Source organism: Prionailurus viverrinus, chromosome D3 (assembly GCF_022837055.1).
Source record: "Prionailurus viverrinus isolate Anna chromosome D3, UM_Priviv_1.0, whole genome shotgun sequence".
Classification (NCBI taxonomy): domain Eukaryota; kingdom Metazoa; phylum Chordata; class Mammalia; order Carnivora; family Felidae; genus Prionailurus; species Prionailurus viverrinus.
In genome coordinates this window covers 68153826-68167111 of record NC_062572.1, presented here as the reverse complement: position 1 = coordinate 68167111, position 13286 = coordinate 68153826, and the positions used below count along the sequence as shown (strand labels likewise).

Genomic DNA, 13286 nt, shown 5'->3' with positions numbered 1-13286 from the left:
TTGCAGGCATCCTCCGGGGGTCTTGGACTAGCCCTGCAGGGAAGTGGCGGTGGGGGGCGTGGGGAAGGCGTGGAAGACTCCTGTATTGTGTGTGGGCTGCTTTCGTGATACAGCCGCGGAGTGGAATAGTTGCAGCAGAGACCGGGCAGCCTGCAAAGCCTAAAATATTTACCACCTGGCACCTTACGGACAGGTTTTGCCTACCCCTGACATAGAGACTGAGAGGCCATGACATGCTCTAAAAAAGAGCCCTGACTTCAGAGGCAGGAGACCTGGCTTTGAGCCCCTCTTGCATCATTTAGCAGCTGTGTGTCCCCCGGGAAGCCACCTTGCCCTCTGAGCCTCTGTTTCCCCATCTGTAAATGAGAATGTCAACAGTATCTGTCCTGCCTGTATCATGTGGCCATTGTATGGCTCAGATGTCATCGAGGACGTGCAGGGACCTCGTGAGCTGCAAGGCCTGGGTGACTGTTGCCTATTATTTGCCCTAGAAGGTGGGCCAGCCCTGGCCCGTCCTCCTTCAAGTCCTTCCTCCCATCCCCGTTCTCTGTTGTGCCTTGTTCCCTTCTGGCCCCCGGGGCGGGGATTTCTACTGGCCTCGGACCTTTCCCTCTGGCCCTGTTGCTCTCGCCAGGAAGGCAGCCACATTTCACATATGGGCATTTTGCTCTCACATGGATCACCAGATCCAAGGGGTGAATTCAACACGTAAAAACCCACTTGTGACCAGAATTGCAAGTTTGTGCTCATTGAAATTCTGATCACGGGGAACTGGGGGGCTCTCGTGACCACTTGGGAGGAAGGCTTGATGCACTGTGCTGACAGTCTGGCAGCCGGGAGAGAATGAAGCCCTGCTTTTATCCCGTCTTGCTCTTTCCACTGGATATGCATTTAATCACAATTTCGGGTTGGCGCTGGGCCCTCGGCCTTGTTTGGAAAATGGCAAATCAGATAGTATGGGGGTTCTGCTTGAAGAGGAAATGTGGACGAAAAGCAGGAGAACAGTAATATAATAAGGCTCATTGTCTGTCTTTGGGACCTTTTACAGAGTGGTTTTGTGAGGTGTGCCTTGCCCGCCCCGCTGCAGCCCTCAGCCCTTCCCCAGTGTGGTCAGAGGTCATCTGGCACATGGCGGGGGGGGGGGGTGTCTTGCTTCTCACTCAGCCAACTATGTGGAGAACCGGGGCCCCATCTTGCCATAGAGAGTTCTGCAGAGGTGAGAGAACAGTCCAGCCTTATTCCAGAACCGATTTCCTACTGCATTCTGTTCAGCTGACTTTCTGACCCCTGGGCTTGGGCCCTTTGTCCACCTCAGCCAGAGAGTTCTGGAAGCTCCTTCCACCCTTGGCTTGTCTCCTACATTGCCTCATTCCAGCCCTGATGACTCCTTCTCTGGACTTCCCTGGGACTGGGATGCTGTGTGTTCCCTAAACCCTGCATAGGGTCCTGCTCCCCAGGCCTGCCTGTACCAGCCTTGGGCACCTCCCCTGTACTTTGAGGGGCCCCCTCCATCTCTTGGCTGCTCTCTCTAGTCTGCAGGCTGCCTTTCCTGGTCAAATGTCATGGAATTGCAGATTGAAAAGGACCCTTAGTGTTCTCACATTCTCTCACCTCTGGCATTTTCTTTACAGCCTCCCTGACAGATGGCTCTCCACCAAAGTGCTTGTCACAAAGTGACTGCTTAGATGTCTCTAGGGATGGGAAACTCACTTCCCCCAAGGGCATCCCATGCCTTTGTTGGATAGCCCCAGGTATTAGAAAACGTTTCTTTCGGTGAGCTAAAATATCTTTCTTTATAATTCAAGTGCTAAGTCTAATTCTGCCTTTTGGAATGATGCAGAATGTCTGCTACTCCTGCCCTGAGTGCTCCCCTACCCCCCCTCATCCTTTCTCCTGCTGCCCTGTGCCCAGTGCTGTCTGGCGTCCTCTTGCCCTCTGACTGACTGATGCTCAGCGGTGGCCTTTAGCGCCTCCCCCACCCCCCTGGTATCAACAGCCAGGGGGCCCTGGGCATCTTGTCACCCTGCAGAGGGGACTTGCTTCTGTGTGAAGTGAGCCCCAGACTGGACCTGAGAAAGGATGTGAGCCAGAATGAAAGGTTCTCAGAGACCCTGCCAACCAGGAGAGGAGAGAACAACCCCGCAGCCAGGGGCCTCTGCAACTTGAAAGATGATCAGGAGCAGGGGCGGCTGGACATGGCCAAGGCCTTCTTGGTTCTTCACAGCCATGTGTCTCAGGAGCTTCCGGGGGCGGGGGTGGGGGGTGGGGGGTGGGGGGAAGGAACCTGGAAATTGCCTTGTCAGCAAGCTAGCCTAAATATGGCCCAGATTTCAAGCCACTGACCTCGGGGTTGCCTGAGTCTGGCCTCTTCTGAAGACCATGGTTCTGCCTCCCATCTCAGGGGGGCTTCATGGGGATCCGAGGTGGGGGGTGAGAATCTCGGAGATCTTCGGTTGGGGACAGGATTGGAGGGTCTTCCCTCTCTCGTGATGGGTCTCACCGAGTGAGGTTTGAGGGGAGAATCACTGCCTTCTGGCTCAGGTTCTCAGCAGGTTAAAGATCAGCCTTCAGGGCTGTGGCGTATGTCGGGGGTGTCCTCTATGGGTGCCCTGCCACATTCTGCATCGTGTTGTCTCTAGATGGCAGAGGCGGGGCAGGATTCGAGATGGGGTTGGAGTGAAATTAGGTTTTCTCCTTGTCGCCCCCACCTCTCACTCCTTTGCACTGAGCAACGTCCCCGGGACTTTGAGCTTTAGGAAGTTCGACTCAAGTTGTTTTCCAATACACTTAGTGAGGCTCTAGTATGTGCCCAGCACTGTGCTAGGGAACGTGTGTGGGAGGAGCCATATGTGAAAAGGAAGTCCCGCCCCAGACCTCTTGTAAATTCCTGAAAATCTTAGAAGCCTGACCTGCAGGAAACACCAGACTGCACAAGGCAGTCCTTGGTGAACTTGGAAATCATCGGCACAGACAACATAGCAGAACCAAGGAATGCAGGGGAGAAAGGCCCGGGGGGCTAGGACATCAGGGAAGGCCCCAAGGAGGCCGTGGGCAGAGGGGCTGGAACTCTGGGCCTCAATTAAAACAGTTCTGTTTTGTTTTTATTGAGGTGTAGTTGACATGAAACATTATGTTTGTTTCAGGTGTACGAAATAGTGATTTGATGTGTGTACATATTGTGAAATAATCACCCAAGTCTAGTTAATAGCCATCACCACGTATAATTACGACTTTTGTGATAAGAACTTTTAACATCTACTCTCTCAGTAACTTCACATATGCAATGCAGTGTTGTTAATTATAGTTGCCATGCTGTACATCCCATGTCATGATTTCTTTACCTTATAACTGGGAGTTTGTACCTTTTTTAAAATTTTAATTTATTTTTTTTAAGTTTTTTTTTTTTTTTTTTTATCTTGAGAGACACACAGTGTGAGTGGGGAGGGGCAGAGAGAGGGAGAGGGAATCCCAAGCAGGCTCCACACTCAGTGCAGAGCCCAATGTGGGGCTTGAACTCATGTAACTGTGAGATCATGACCTGAGCCAAAACCAAGAGTCAGACACTTAAGCGACTAAGCCACCCAGGCACCCCGAGTTGGTACATTAAAAAAAAAAAGTTTTTTTAATGTTTTTATTTATTTATTTATTTATTTATTTTAAAGGTTTATTTATTTTTGAGAGAGACAGAGACAGAATGTGAGTGGGTTGGGGCAAAGAGAGAGGGAGGCACAGAATCTAAAGCAGGCTCCAGGCTCTGAGCTGTCAGCACAGAGCCCGACGCGGGGCTCAAACTCAGGAGCTGTGAGATCACAACCTGAGCCGAAGTCGGACGCTCAACTGACTGAGCCACCCAGGCACCCCTCATTTATCTTTGAGAAAGACAGAGCACGAGTAAGGGAAGGGCAGAGAAAGAGGGAGACACAGAATCTGAAGCAGGCTCCAGGCTCTGAGCTGTCAACACAGAGCCCAACATGGGGCTCAAACTCACGAACCGTGAGATCATGACCTGAGCCCAAGTCAGACATGTAACCAGCTGAGCCACCTAGGAGCCCCAGAGTTTGTACCTTTTGACTCCCTTCACCCATTTTGCACACCCCCTTATACCCCACCTCTGGTAACCACCAATCTGTTCTCTGTATCTATGAATTTGGGTTGTTTCTTTTTTATTTTTGTTTTGGGGATTTGGGGGGTGTTTTTGTTGTTTGTTTTTTAGATTCCACATATCAGTGGAATCATGCTATGTTTGTCTTTCTGTGACAGGCTTTTTTCACTTAGCAAAATGCCCTCAAGCTCCGTTCATGTTGTTGCAAATGTCAAGATTCTCTTCTTGGAATGCTGTTCATGGCGGAATAGTATTCCATTGTAACAATTATAACAAAACTTCCTTATCTATTCTTCCATGGATGGACACTTAGATTTTTTCCATGTCATGGCTGTCATAAGGAATGCTGCAGTAAACGTGAGGGTACAGATACCTTTTTGAGTTAGTGAAACACCTCTAATTTTTATTAACTTCACGTATTGGGAGTAAGAAATCTGAACAAAATTCTTCTACATAAAAAATAGAAAGCCTTTGAAGGAAGGGAGGAGGGAAAGGAAAATTGCCTCAGCCCTCCGAATTGTTGGGACCCAAAGAAAGTCTAGAGGAGTCTTCCTTCCCATACACACACCAGCGCCTGTCCTTTGCTCCCCATCCTAAGGCGGGCTCCAGCTGGGGACACCTAGGTGGGCTCAGCATGTTGGTGAAGTTTACAGTGAGCCCATCTCCCCTACAAGGCCTTGGGCAAGGCTGAGGCATTTGTGGGTTACAGTGCATGGGTTTCCGCTCAGCAATTGGGGGAAAGATAGAAGAAGCGATACAGATCTTTAAGTAAGGCTTGGGGCGCCTGGGTGGCGCAGTCGGTTAAGCGTCCGACTTCAGCCAGGTCACGATCTCGCGGTCCGTGAGTTCGAGCCCCGCGTCAGGCTCTGGGCTGATGGCTCGGAGCCTGGAGCCTGTTTCCGATTCTGTGTCTCCCTCTCTCTCTGCCCCTCCCCCGTTCATGCTGTCTCTCTCTGTCCCAAAAATAAATAAACGTTGAAAAAAAATTAAAAAAAAAAAAAAGTAAGGTAACCACGAAGCACGCATGCGCTGGCTACTCTTGGTGCCCTAGTCTTTGCATTGGTTATGGCCCTGACAATTTACATATAGATTTGATTTTCACATGCAGAATGTATTTTCCCCAAGTAATTTTTACACTGTGATGTATGTGGAGAACAGATTGGAGAAGGCAGAGTAGATGTGCAGTGGGCCCAGTAAGAAGCATTTCAATATCCAGGAGAGATTGGCTGGTGGTCTGGTTCAGTGTGGCATTTGGGCTGATTCTTGCATCCCAAGGCAGTATGAAAACAGAAGTTCCCTCTATCTCTGATTTATGCTCTGCACACCGTTTAGCTTTAGCAGTGACCATTTGACTTTTCTTTTCTTTCCAGCTTTATTGGGATATAACTGACATATAACATTGTGTGAGTTTAAGGTGTGCGATGTGTTGATCTGATACACGTATATACTAGCAATGACCATTTGGAACCAATGTCAGGCAACTTGTTTCTTGCTCTGTTTTTGACAGCGATGGTGACACTTCCTGTATTGCTGGAGGGAAGGGTAGGTGATGTGGTAGCTGCCTTGGGGCCTTTGTTCTTCTTTCTCGAGATCCTAATGAGCTGGGGCTTTCTCTGTCCTCATTCCCAGGTAACAAGTACGAAGTCAAGGTATACACTGGTGATGTCATTGGTGCAGGGACCGATGCTGATGTCGTCATCAATATCTTCGGAGAGTATGGAGACACGGGTAATGGGTTTGAAATCCTCTTTTCCCTAGCTGTGCCCAGTTCTGCTTCTTAGCTGGGCTCTCCACCCCCCCCCCCCCCACTCCTGGCAGAGGAAGGCAGCTCCAAGTCTCTTCTGTTGAGCAATAATTCTGCCTGTGGTGTGGTTTGTCACAGGCTTCCCTGGACAGCAAGGTGCTCATCTTGTAAAATGTATGTGTGTGATGTGTTTTCAGAATAAGGTGTTCTTGGGTTCAGGTCTATTTAAAATTGTCCTTCATCCTAGACAAGAACAGACCCAAGCTTTACTTCCAACAGGGAGCTCAACTGTTATTTCCCTAACCTCCTTAAGCTCCATCTTGAGTTATATTTTGAATGTGGCTGGGCATGGCTTGATTCAGTGCACTGGCTTGATGCAGACCAGAATGGGATCAGGGGATAGAATTAGACTTGGCTTCATGGGTGAAGCAAGAGCTGAGGACACAGACATGGCTGCAGGTGTTGGAAGACCATTCAGGCCAGTAGAACTGGGATGGAGAGTCTCTCCTGCTTCTTCCAATTTTATGAAATAACAGAGGAGTCAGAAAATCTATCGAGGTGTGAACTTTGGACACAATGTATTAAAGAATTCAGAATGCATTGCTGAGCTTATAAGAAGAGAAGAGAAATCTCCAGGTGCCAGAAATGAAGAGGGAGCTCAAAACCAAAGTATTAGCTCTGAATTGGTGCTGTGGCTCTTGGAAGGAGGGACCTTTCATGTTCAGTTGTCTACAGGATAGATTGTCATCCCCATTTGGGGTCAGAAAATGAGATTTCGTCCTGCATGAAGCAAGACAGGCAAAATTAGAACCGCATATAAAGCCAGGAGCCCTGAAAGTTCACAGGAACATCTTCAGTGAAAAAATAGGCCAGGAAAAAATTTGCTCATCAGTACAGTAACCTTATCTCTGCAAGAGCTCTAGATTGAAAAGACAGTTGCTGAGAAATCGATACCTCCTGCTTGCATACATGTGGGCTTGACCTCCGATTTTACACTACAGGTGTGATTTGGGAACCCCCACTCCCCCAAAGGACACAAAATTGGTTCCGTGCCAGTAATACCCTTGGGAGTTTACAGAAGCATTGTATAACATTCCCAAAGATAAGGTACTGGAGATGACTTCACCTTCCAAAATTACCAAACACTCAAGGACATAATCCACCATGACTAAACATCAGTGGACACAACAGATTAAATCCTGCAGAATTTCAGATAATAGAGTAATCTGAGAAAAACTACAGTTGAAGAATGTTTAAATGGACTAGAGACATGAACAAAACAATGGAAGAAAATAAAAAGGCCCCATGAAAAATACAGGAAACAGAAATACAGAAAATGAAAATGTAGTTACCAAATATAAACACTTAATGGATGTGGTAGGCAACACAATTAGAAACCACTGAATAGAGATTATAAACTGTAACACAAATAAGAGCACACTCAGATATAGCAGAGGTATAAAGAGTTGGAAAATATAAATGAGAGGTCATGAGATATGTAGGACAGAGTAAGTTGTGATAGATGTTGAACAGTTCCAAATAGAGAACCCATAGAATAAGCAAGAGGATATATTTGAAGAGATAATGGCTGAAACTTTTTCAAAATTGAGCAAAGATAACGGATTTTCAGGTTAAAGTAACAGAAGGAATCATTGAGCAGCATGAATGAAAACAAACCCACATTTAGATACATTGTGGTAAAACCAAAGGCAAAGGGAAAGATCTTAAAAGTAACCAGATTTGGCAGATTCTCTTCCACAGAAACAGTTAGGTTGATAGCAAATTCCTGTCTGCTACCTACACAAGGTCATAAGTTCATGGAATAATAGCTTTAGCGTTCTGAGCAAGAATATATATCAACCTAGAACTCTAGATCCAGTTAGGTTATCATTCCAGAGGGAGGGCAAAATTAATGAATTGCCTTGCAAACAAAGAGAAATAGTTACCACTCATAGACTTAAGCAGCCACTGAAGAATATGCTTTAAGAAAAAGGAAATCTGGGGCACCTGGGTGGCTCAGTCCGTTAAGCATCCAACTTTGGCTCAGGTCATGATCTCGCGGTTTGTGGGTTTGAGCCCCACTTGGGCCCTGTGCTGACAGCTCTGTGCTGTCTCCCTCTCTCTCTCCCCCTCCCCCGCTCGCACTCTGTGCACACTCTCTCTCAAAAATAAACATTAAAAAAAATGAAAAAACATTAAAAAAAATAGTAAAAAGAAAAAGGAAATCATGCCCACAAGACAGGTAAAGCAGGGAAGAAAGTGAGCAAAACTATTGATAATTATGTGACAAAGCTAAGCAAGCACTGACTATAGTAAACAATTCTAATAATGACTATCATTACGGCATGAGAAAATGTGGACCCAAAATACTCAAACACGGTAATCTTAAGGAAGGTGGATAATGAAAGTTAAATCATAATTAGGTTCTTGGCCACAGTTCATTCCCCAAGTGATAGGAGAGTAGAGACATTGATGAACTATAGACCTCAGTGAGTCCAGTATGCATATTAAAATTGTAAAAGTAACCATGCCCCCCCCCCCAATACAAAATGTGTAACTTCTAAACCAATAGAGGGAATAAAGAGAATAAAGACTCAATAAAATGCAATAGAAGGCAGGAAATGAGGAAAGGGGAACAAAGAAAAAGAATGGCCAATCATAAAAAAAAGTAAATGTATAATAATCACAATAAATACAAATAAACCAAACTCATCAGTGAAAGGATAGTGTTTTCATATTAAATGAAAAGAAAGAAACATCCAGCTTAAACATGTGATGCCGAAGGGCTGAGAATAAATAAAACTGAATGACATGTGGCAGGAGCATGTCAATAACACAGAAGATGGCTGTGTAGCCATATTATTATTCGTCAAGTTAAACTTTAAGGCAGAAACCACTTTGTGAGAAATAAAAGTATATCGGACAATGACAAAAGGAACAATGAACCTACAAGATGTAATAATTATGAACGCTTATAAATTTTACAGCATATTCCCAAAATATGGGAAACAGAAATTAACTAAGTTCTTGAAGAAACTTGACGAATGCCTAAGTATAATGGAAGATTTTAATACATCACTCTCAATAACTGATAAGTAAAATGGATAAAAATTTAGTATGGATACAGAAGACTTTAACTGCACAGTTAATAAGTTTGATCTACTGGATCTATGTAGATTCCTGTGTCCAACTGGTAGAGAATACACATTCTTCTCAAGCACTTAATGACCACATACTAAACCACAAAGCAAATCTTAACAAACTGAAATTAAGCAATAAGACAGAGACAAGATTCTTTGATCACAGTCAGTAAAATTAGAAGAGACTCCAACCTCTCAGTCCATTTGGAAACAAATTTTAACTTTCATGAAAAATGATAATCAACTATAAAATCCAGGAGAATGACCAGAACCATGGGAGAGAAAGTTTAATAAAGATGCTGGGTACAAGATTAATAGATAAATCTTAATAGAAACAACAAGCAAACATTTAATTTAAAAATAAATTAATAGCAATATTAAGGTGCCTAATAGCACCTTACAATGGCAATTATAAGGTGCCTAAGAAAAACTAACAAAAAGAGCTTTCTGTAAAGAATATAAATATTTACTTGAGGATATACAAGAATATTAAACGGAGAAATATGCTCGTGGAGGAGAATGGTCTCAAATTCATTAAGAAGTCAAATTTTCCCAGATTAGCCTATGAATGCAATGCAATTTCAGTTACATTTCCAAAAGGCAATATCCCACAGTTTAAGCTGCTAATAAAATTGCCATCCATAAGGGCTAACTATTTCCAAGACTATTTTGAATAAGGAAAATAATATTAACAATATGAATGAGTGAGGGTATTTACTCTGATCTCTAAAAGATACCACAGATCTCTAAAAACTAAAACAGTGTGGTATTGATAGAAGGAGAAACAAACCAGTGAAACAGAATAGAGTCTAGACCCACACAGAGAGATAGTGTTATAAATCAGAAAGAAAGGATGGAATATTCAATTCTTGGTGTGCAAACAATTGTCTTAACATATGAGGAAAGATAAAATTAAATCTTTTTACCTTTCACCATACACAAAAATAACTTCCGGATGGGCTACAGACTTACACGTGTAAAAGCAACACTATGAAATTTTTAGAAGAAACTTTAAGAGCATGTCTTTTGAATTTCAATTTAGGATGGAGTTTCTTGAACTAGTCACTAAAAGCACAAACAACAAAGGAAAATATTTATAAAGTCTACTAAAACAAAAGAAGTGTGTGTATGATAAAAGACACCATAGACAGAGGAGAGGTAATAAAGAATATAAAATATATGAACAGAAAAAATTACAGAAGAGCAAGATCTAAATGGACAACATACATGGGTATATCTCTCCCCCCCCCCAAAAATATATGTGTATATGAACAGTATATATTATAATCTCTCCACATAATCAAGAGAATGTAAATTAAAATCACAATGAGATACTATGGTATATATATTGATATAAACTTTTTAAGTATATATGTTAATGATGATTGTGGGGAATGGGACCCCGAATACACTGCTGGTGATAATTGATGTACAAGCATTTAGGAAGGTAATTTTACAATACCTAATACACCAAAGGTGAACACACCCCAGGACCCAGCGACTCTTTTTTTTTTTTAATTTTTTTTTTCAACGTTTATTTATTTTTGGGACAGAGAGAGACAGAGCATGAACGGGGGAGGGTCAGAGAGAAAGGGAGACACAGAATCGGAAACAGGCTCCAGGCTCTGAGCCATCAGCCCAGAGCCTGACGCGGGGCTCGAACTCACGGACCGCGAGATCATGACCTGGCTGAAGTCGGACGCTTAACCGACTGCGCCACCCAGGCGCCCCCCCAGCGACTCTTTGTAGGTGTCCACTCAGAGCATTTGTCACAGAAATGCAGCAGAAGGCAGTTATGAAAGAGTCCATTTCAGTGCTGTTTACAATAGCGAAAAACCAGGCACAACCAAAATGTCTATCAGCAGAAGAAACATTAATAGTATTTTCTTTATTCAATGACTTTTATATAGCAGTTCCACAAATGACCTCAAACTACCAGCATCAACAGGGTAATCTCAAAAGCATAATATCAACTGAAAGGAAAGTCAGTTGCACAGGGTATGTTGATGACGATGGTAGGATGATTAGAGAGCGATAGCAACAGCCTCCATCACTAACATAACACTTTCCATGGGTGGGTGTCACCAGCAGTGTTTAGTGTTTACCAATTCAGTTCATCCTCACAGCAGGACCCTGTGTGGTGGTGCCATTATCCCCACTGTGTAGATGAGGAACCTGAGACAGAGAGATATGCACTGCCATGTTATTTATGTAAATTCTAAAACATGCAAAAATAGCACGTTTTCTTTATGAATACCTCCATGTGCAAACAAAAGTTCATGAGGACGATACATATCGCTTGTGGATAGTGTTTATTTAGGGGAGGGAGAAGGCGGGGGAAGGCAGGATGGCCAGTGAGACTGTAGACTTACCAGTTATCTCTTCTTTAAGACAGAGAAAGGTCTAAAGCAAATTAGACAAAGTGTTAGCATCTGTTCTGCCTCTGAAATCTGGGCAGTGGGTGTACAGATGTCTTCCTTTTTTTTAATGTTTTTAAAATTATTTATTTGTGAGAGAGAGAGAGGGAGCATGAGTGGGGGAGGGGGAGAGAGAGAGGGAGACAGAAGATCTAAAGCAGGCTCTGCACTGACAACAGTGAGCCCGAGGTGGGTCTCAAACTCAGGACCTGAGCCGAAGTTGGAGGCTCAACCGACTGAGCCACCCAGGCACCCTTCTACAGATGTTTTATACTACTTTCTGTACGGTTTTGAGTTTTTGCCATTTAAAATGTAGAAAGATTTAAAGAATTAAATTTTAGAAGAGAAGGTGAATGGATGGCATCAGCACGGAGCTGGTGCTTAGGTGGGGCCATAAGGGTTAATATGTAAGCTTGGGAACATAATAATGGAAAATTGAAAAGCAGAAAGAACAGGTTAGAATGGATCCTAATGACGTGCTTATCACCCAGTGTGACTTCTGACATGTAATTTCAGTTCTCCAAGCTTGTTTCTTCATCCACAAGACAGAATTAATAATACCCCCTTGCACATTGTGGTGACAAATAGAAAGAAAAAAAAAAAAATCTACGTGAAACTAATGTATCTGATGGTGGCCGTCCTGTTTTCCAGAAAAGGAGGCAGGCCTAAGGAAGTGTGTTGGCTGTCAGGGTCCCAGCACAATTCTGGACCAACTTCCATGGTTGTGCTCCCAGTTTGGGACAAGCAACTGGTACAAGCCAGGCAGGGCCTCAGCTCCAGGGATGGGGGTACACATGTGGTTACCAGGATGGGAACTCCAGACTAAGATAGAAATCAGAAGCCCAGTTCTGGGACCTGGGCACAAGCCACACGCAGGACAAGCTTGACTGGAGGTTGCAACGAGAGATTTACAGAGCCCAGAGATCTCAGGGTAAAGCTATTCTTGTTGACTTAAAAAAAAAATTTTAACATTGTTGTTAGAATAGTTTTAGGTTCACGGCAAAAGTGGGTGCAAGTACAGAAAGTACCTGTGTACCACCTGCCCCCCACCCTGCCCGCCAGCCTCCCGCCTTATTGACTTTTGAGACTACCTTCAGCGGGCAGACCATTGGTTCTTTCTCCTCTTCGGGTCTCCTTTGTAAGTTTCTTGCCTGTGTGTGTGTACAGGGGAGCGTAGGCTGGAAAATGAAAAGGACAACTTTGAAAGGGGAGCTGAAGACAAGTTCACACTGGATGCTCCTGATCTGGGGCAGCTGATGAAGATCAATATTGGCCACAACAACAAGGGCGGGTCTGCAGGTTGGTTCCTGTCCAAGGTAGGTTCACTGCCTGTCTGTGGTTCCTGTGGCCTGGGAGGGGGAATTCTGGCTCTTCAGAGGGTATATTTCAGCCCTGACTTCCCTCTCTTGGTCTGTCTGTCTCCACTCTTCTACCTAAGCCTGCTGGCCAACCATACTGCCCGACCCTGCCCACATTACCCCCTTCCCAGAAAGCCCAGGTCTCCCATCGGAATGTAACCAGGGCCTGATCATCCTTCAAGACTCTGCCGTGAAGTTCTCTCTGACTTGCCCACCGGAACCTCTCCCTCCCGTGAATGTTTATAACCCTGCCTGCTTAGAGCATTTGTTGGTCCCTAATCATAAGCTTTCTTGTGACTTATCTTGGGCTGTTGCCTTGCATCTTAGATGCCTTGTAGTCTCACCAACCCAAGACAATGGTAAGAATCAAGAAGAAAGCAGAAAGGCTTCTGGGAAGCTAAAACAGCAGGTTCAGAGCTCGTGAGGCGAGCTCATGCCCCTGGCTTTATCTTGCCCTGCCCTGATTTTGAAGGAGAGACCCCCTCAGACTCTCTCTCATAGCCTAGTGCTCACTTACAGTCCCTT

The 13286-nt window shown here is 44.6% G+C and overlaps 1 protein-coding gene across 2 annotated transcripts in view; it reads left to right on the top strand.

The window, feature by feature from the left end:
- LOXHD1 (lipoxygenase homology PLAT domains 1) overlaps positions 1-13286 on the top strand; it is a 165224-nt gene that overhangs the window by 30979 nt on the left and 120959 nt on the right. For both annotated transcript variants that reach the window (XM_047827882.1, XM_047827881.1), the window contains exons 5-6: positions 5732-5830; positions 12571-12719. In XM_047827882.1, the coding sequence (XP_047683838.1) occupies positions 5732-5830; positions 12571-12719 (248 nt within the window). The remainder of the gene's footprint in view (positions 1-5731; positions 5831-12570; positions 12720-13286) is intronic.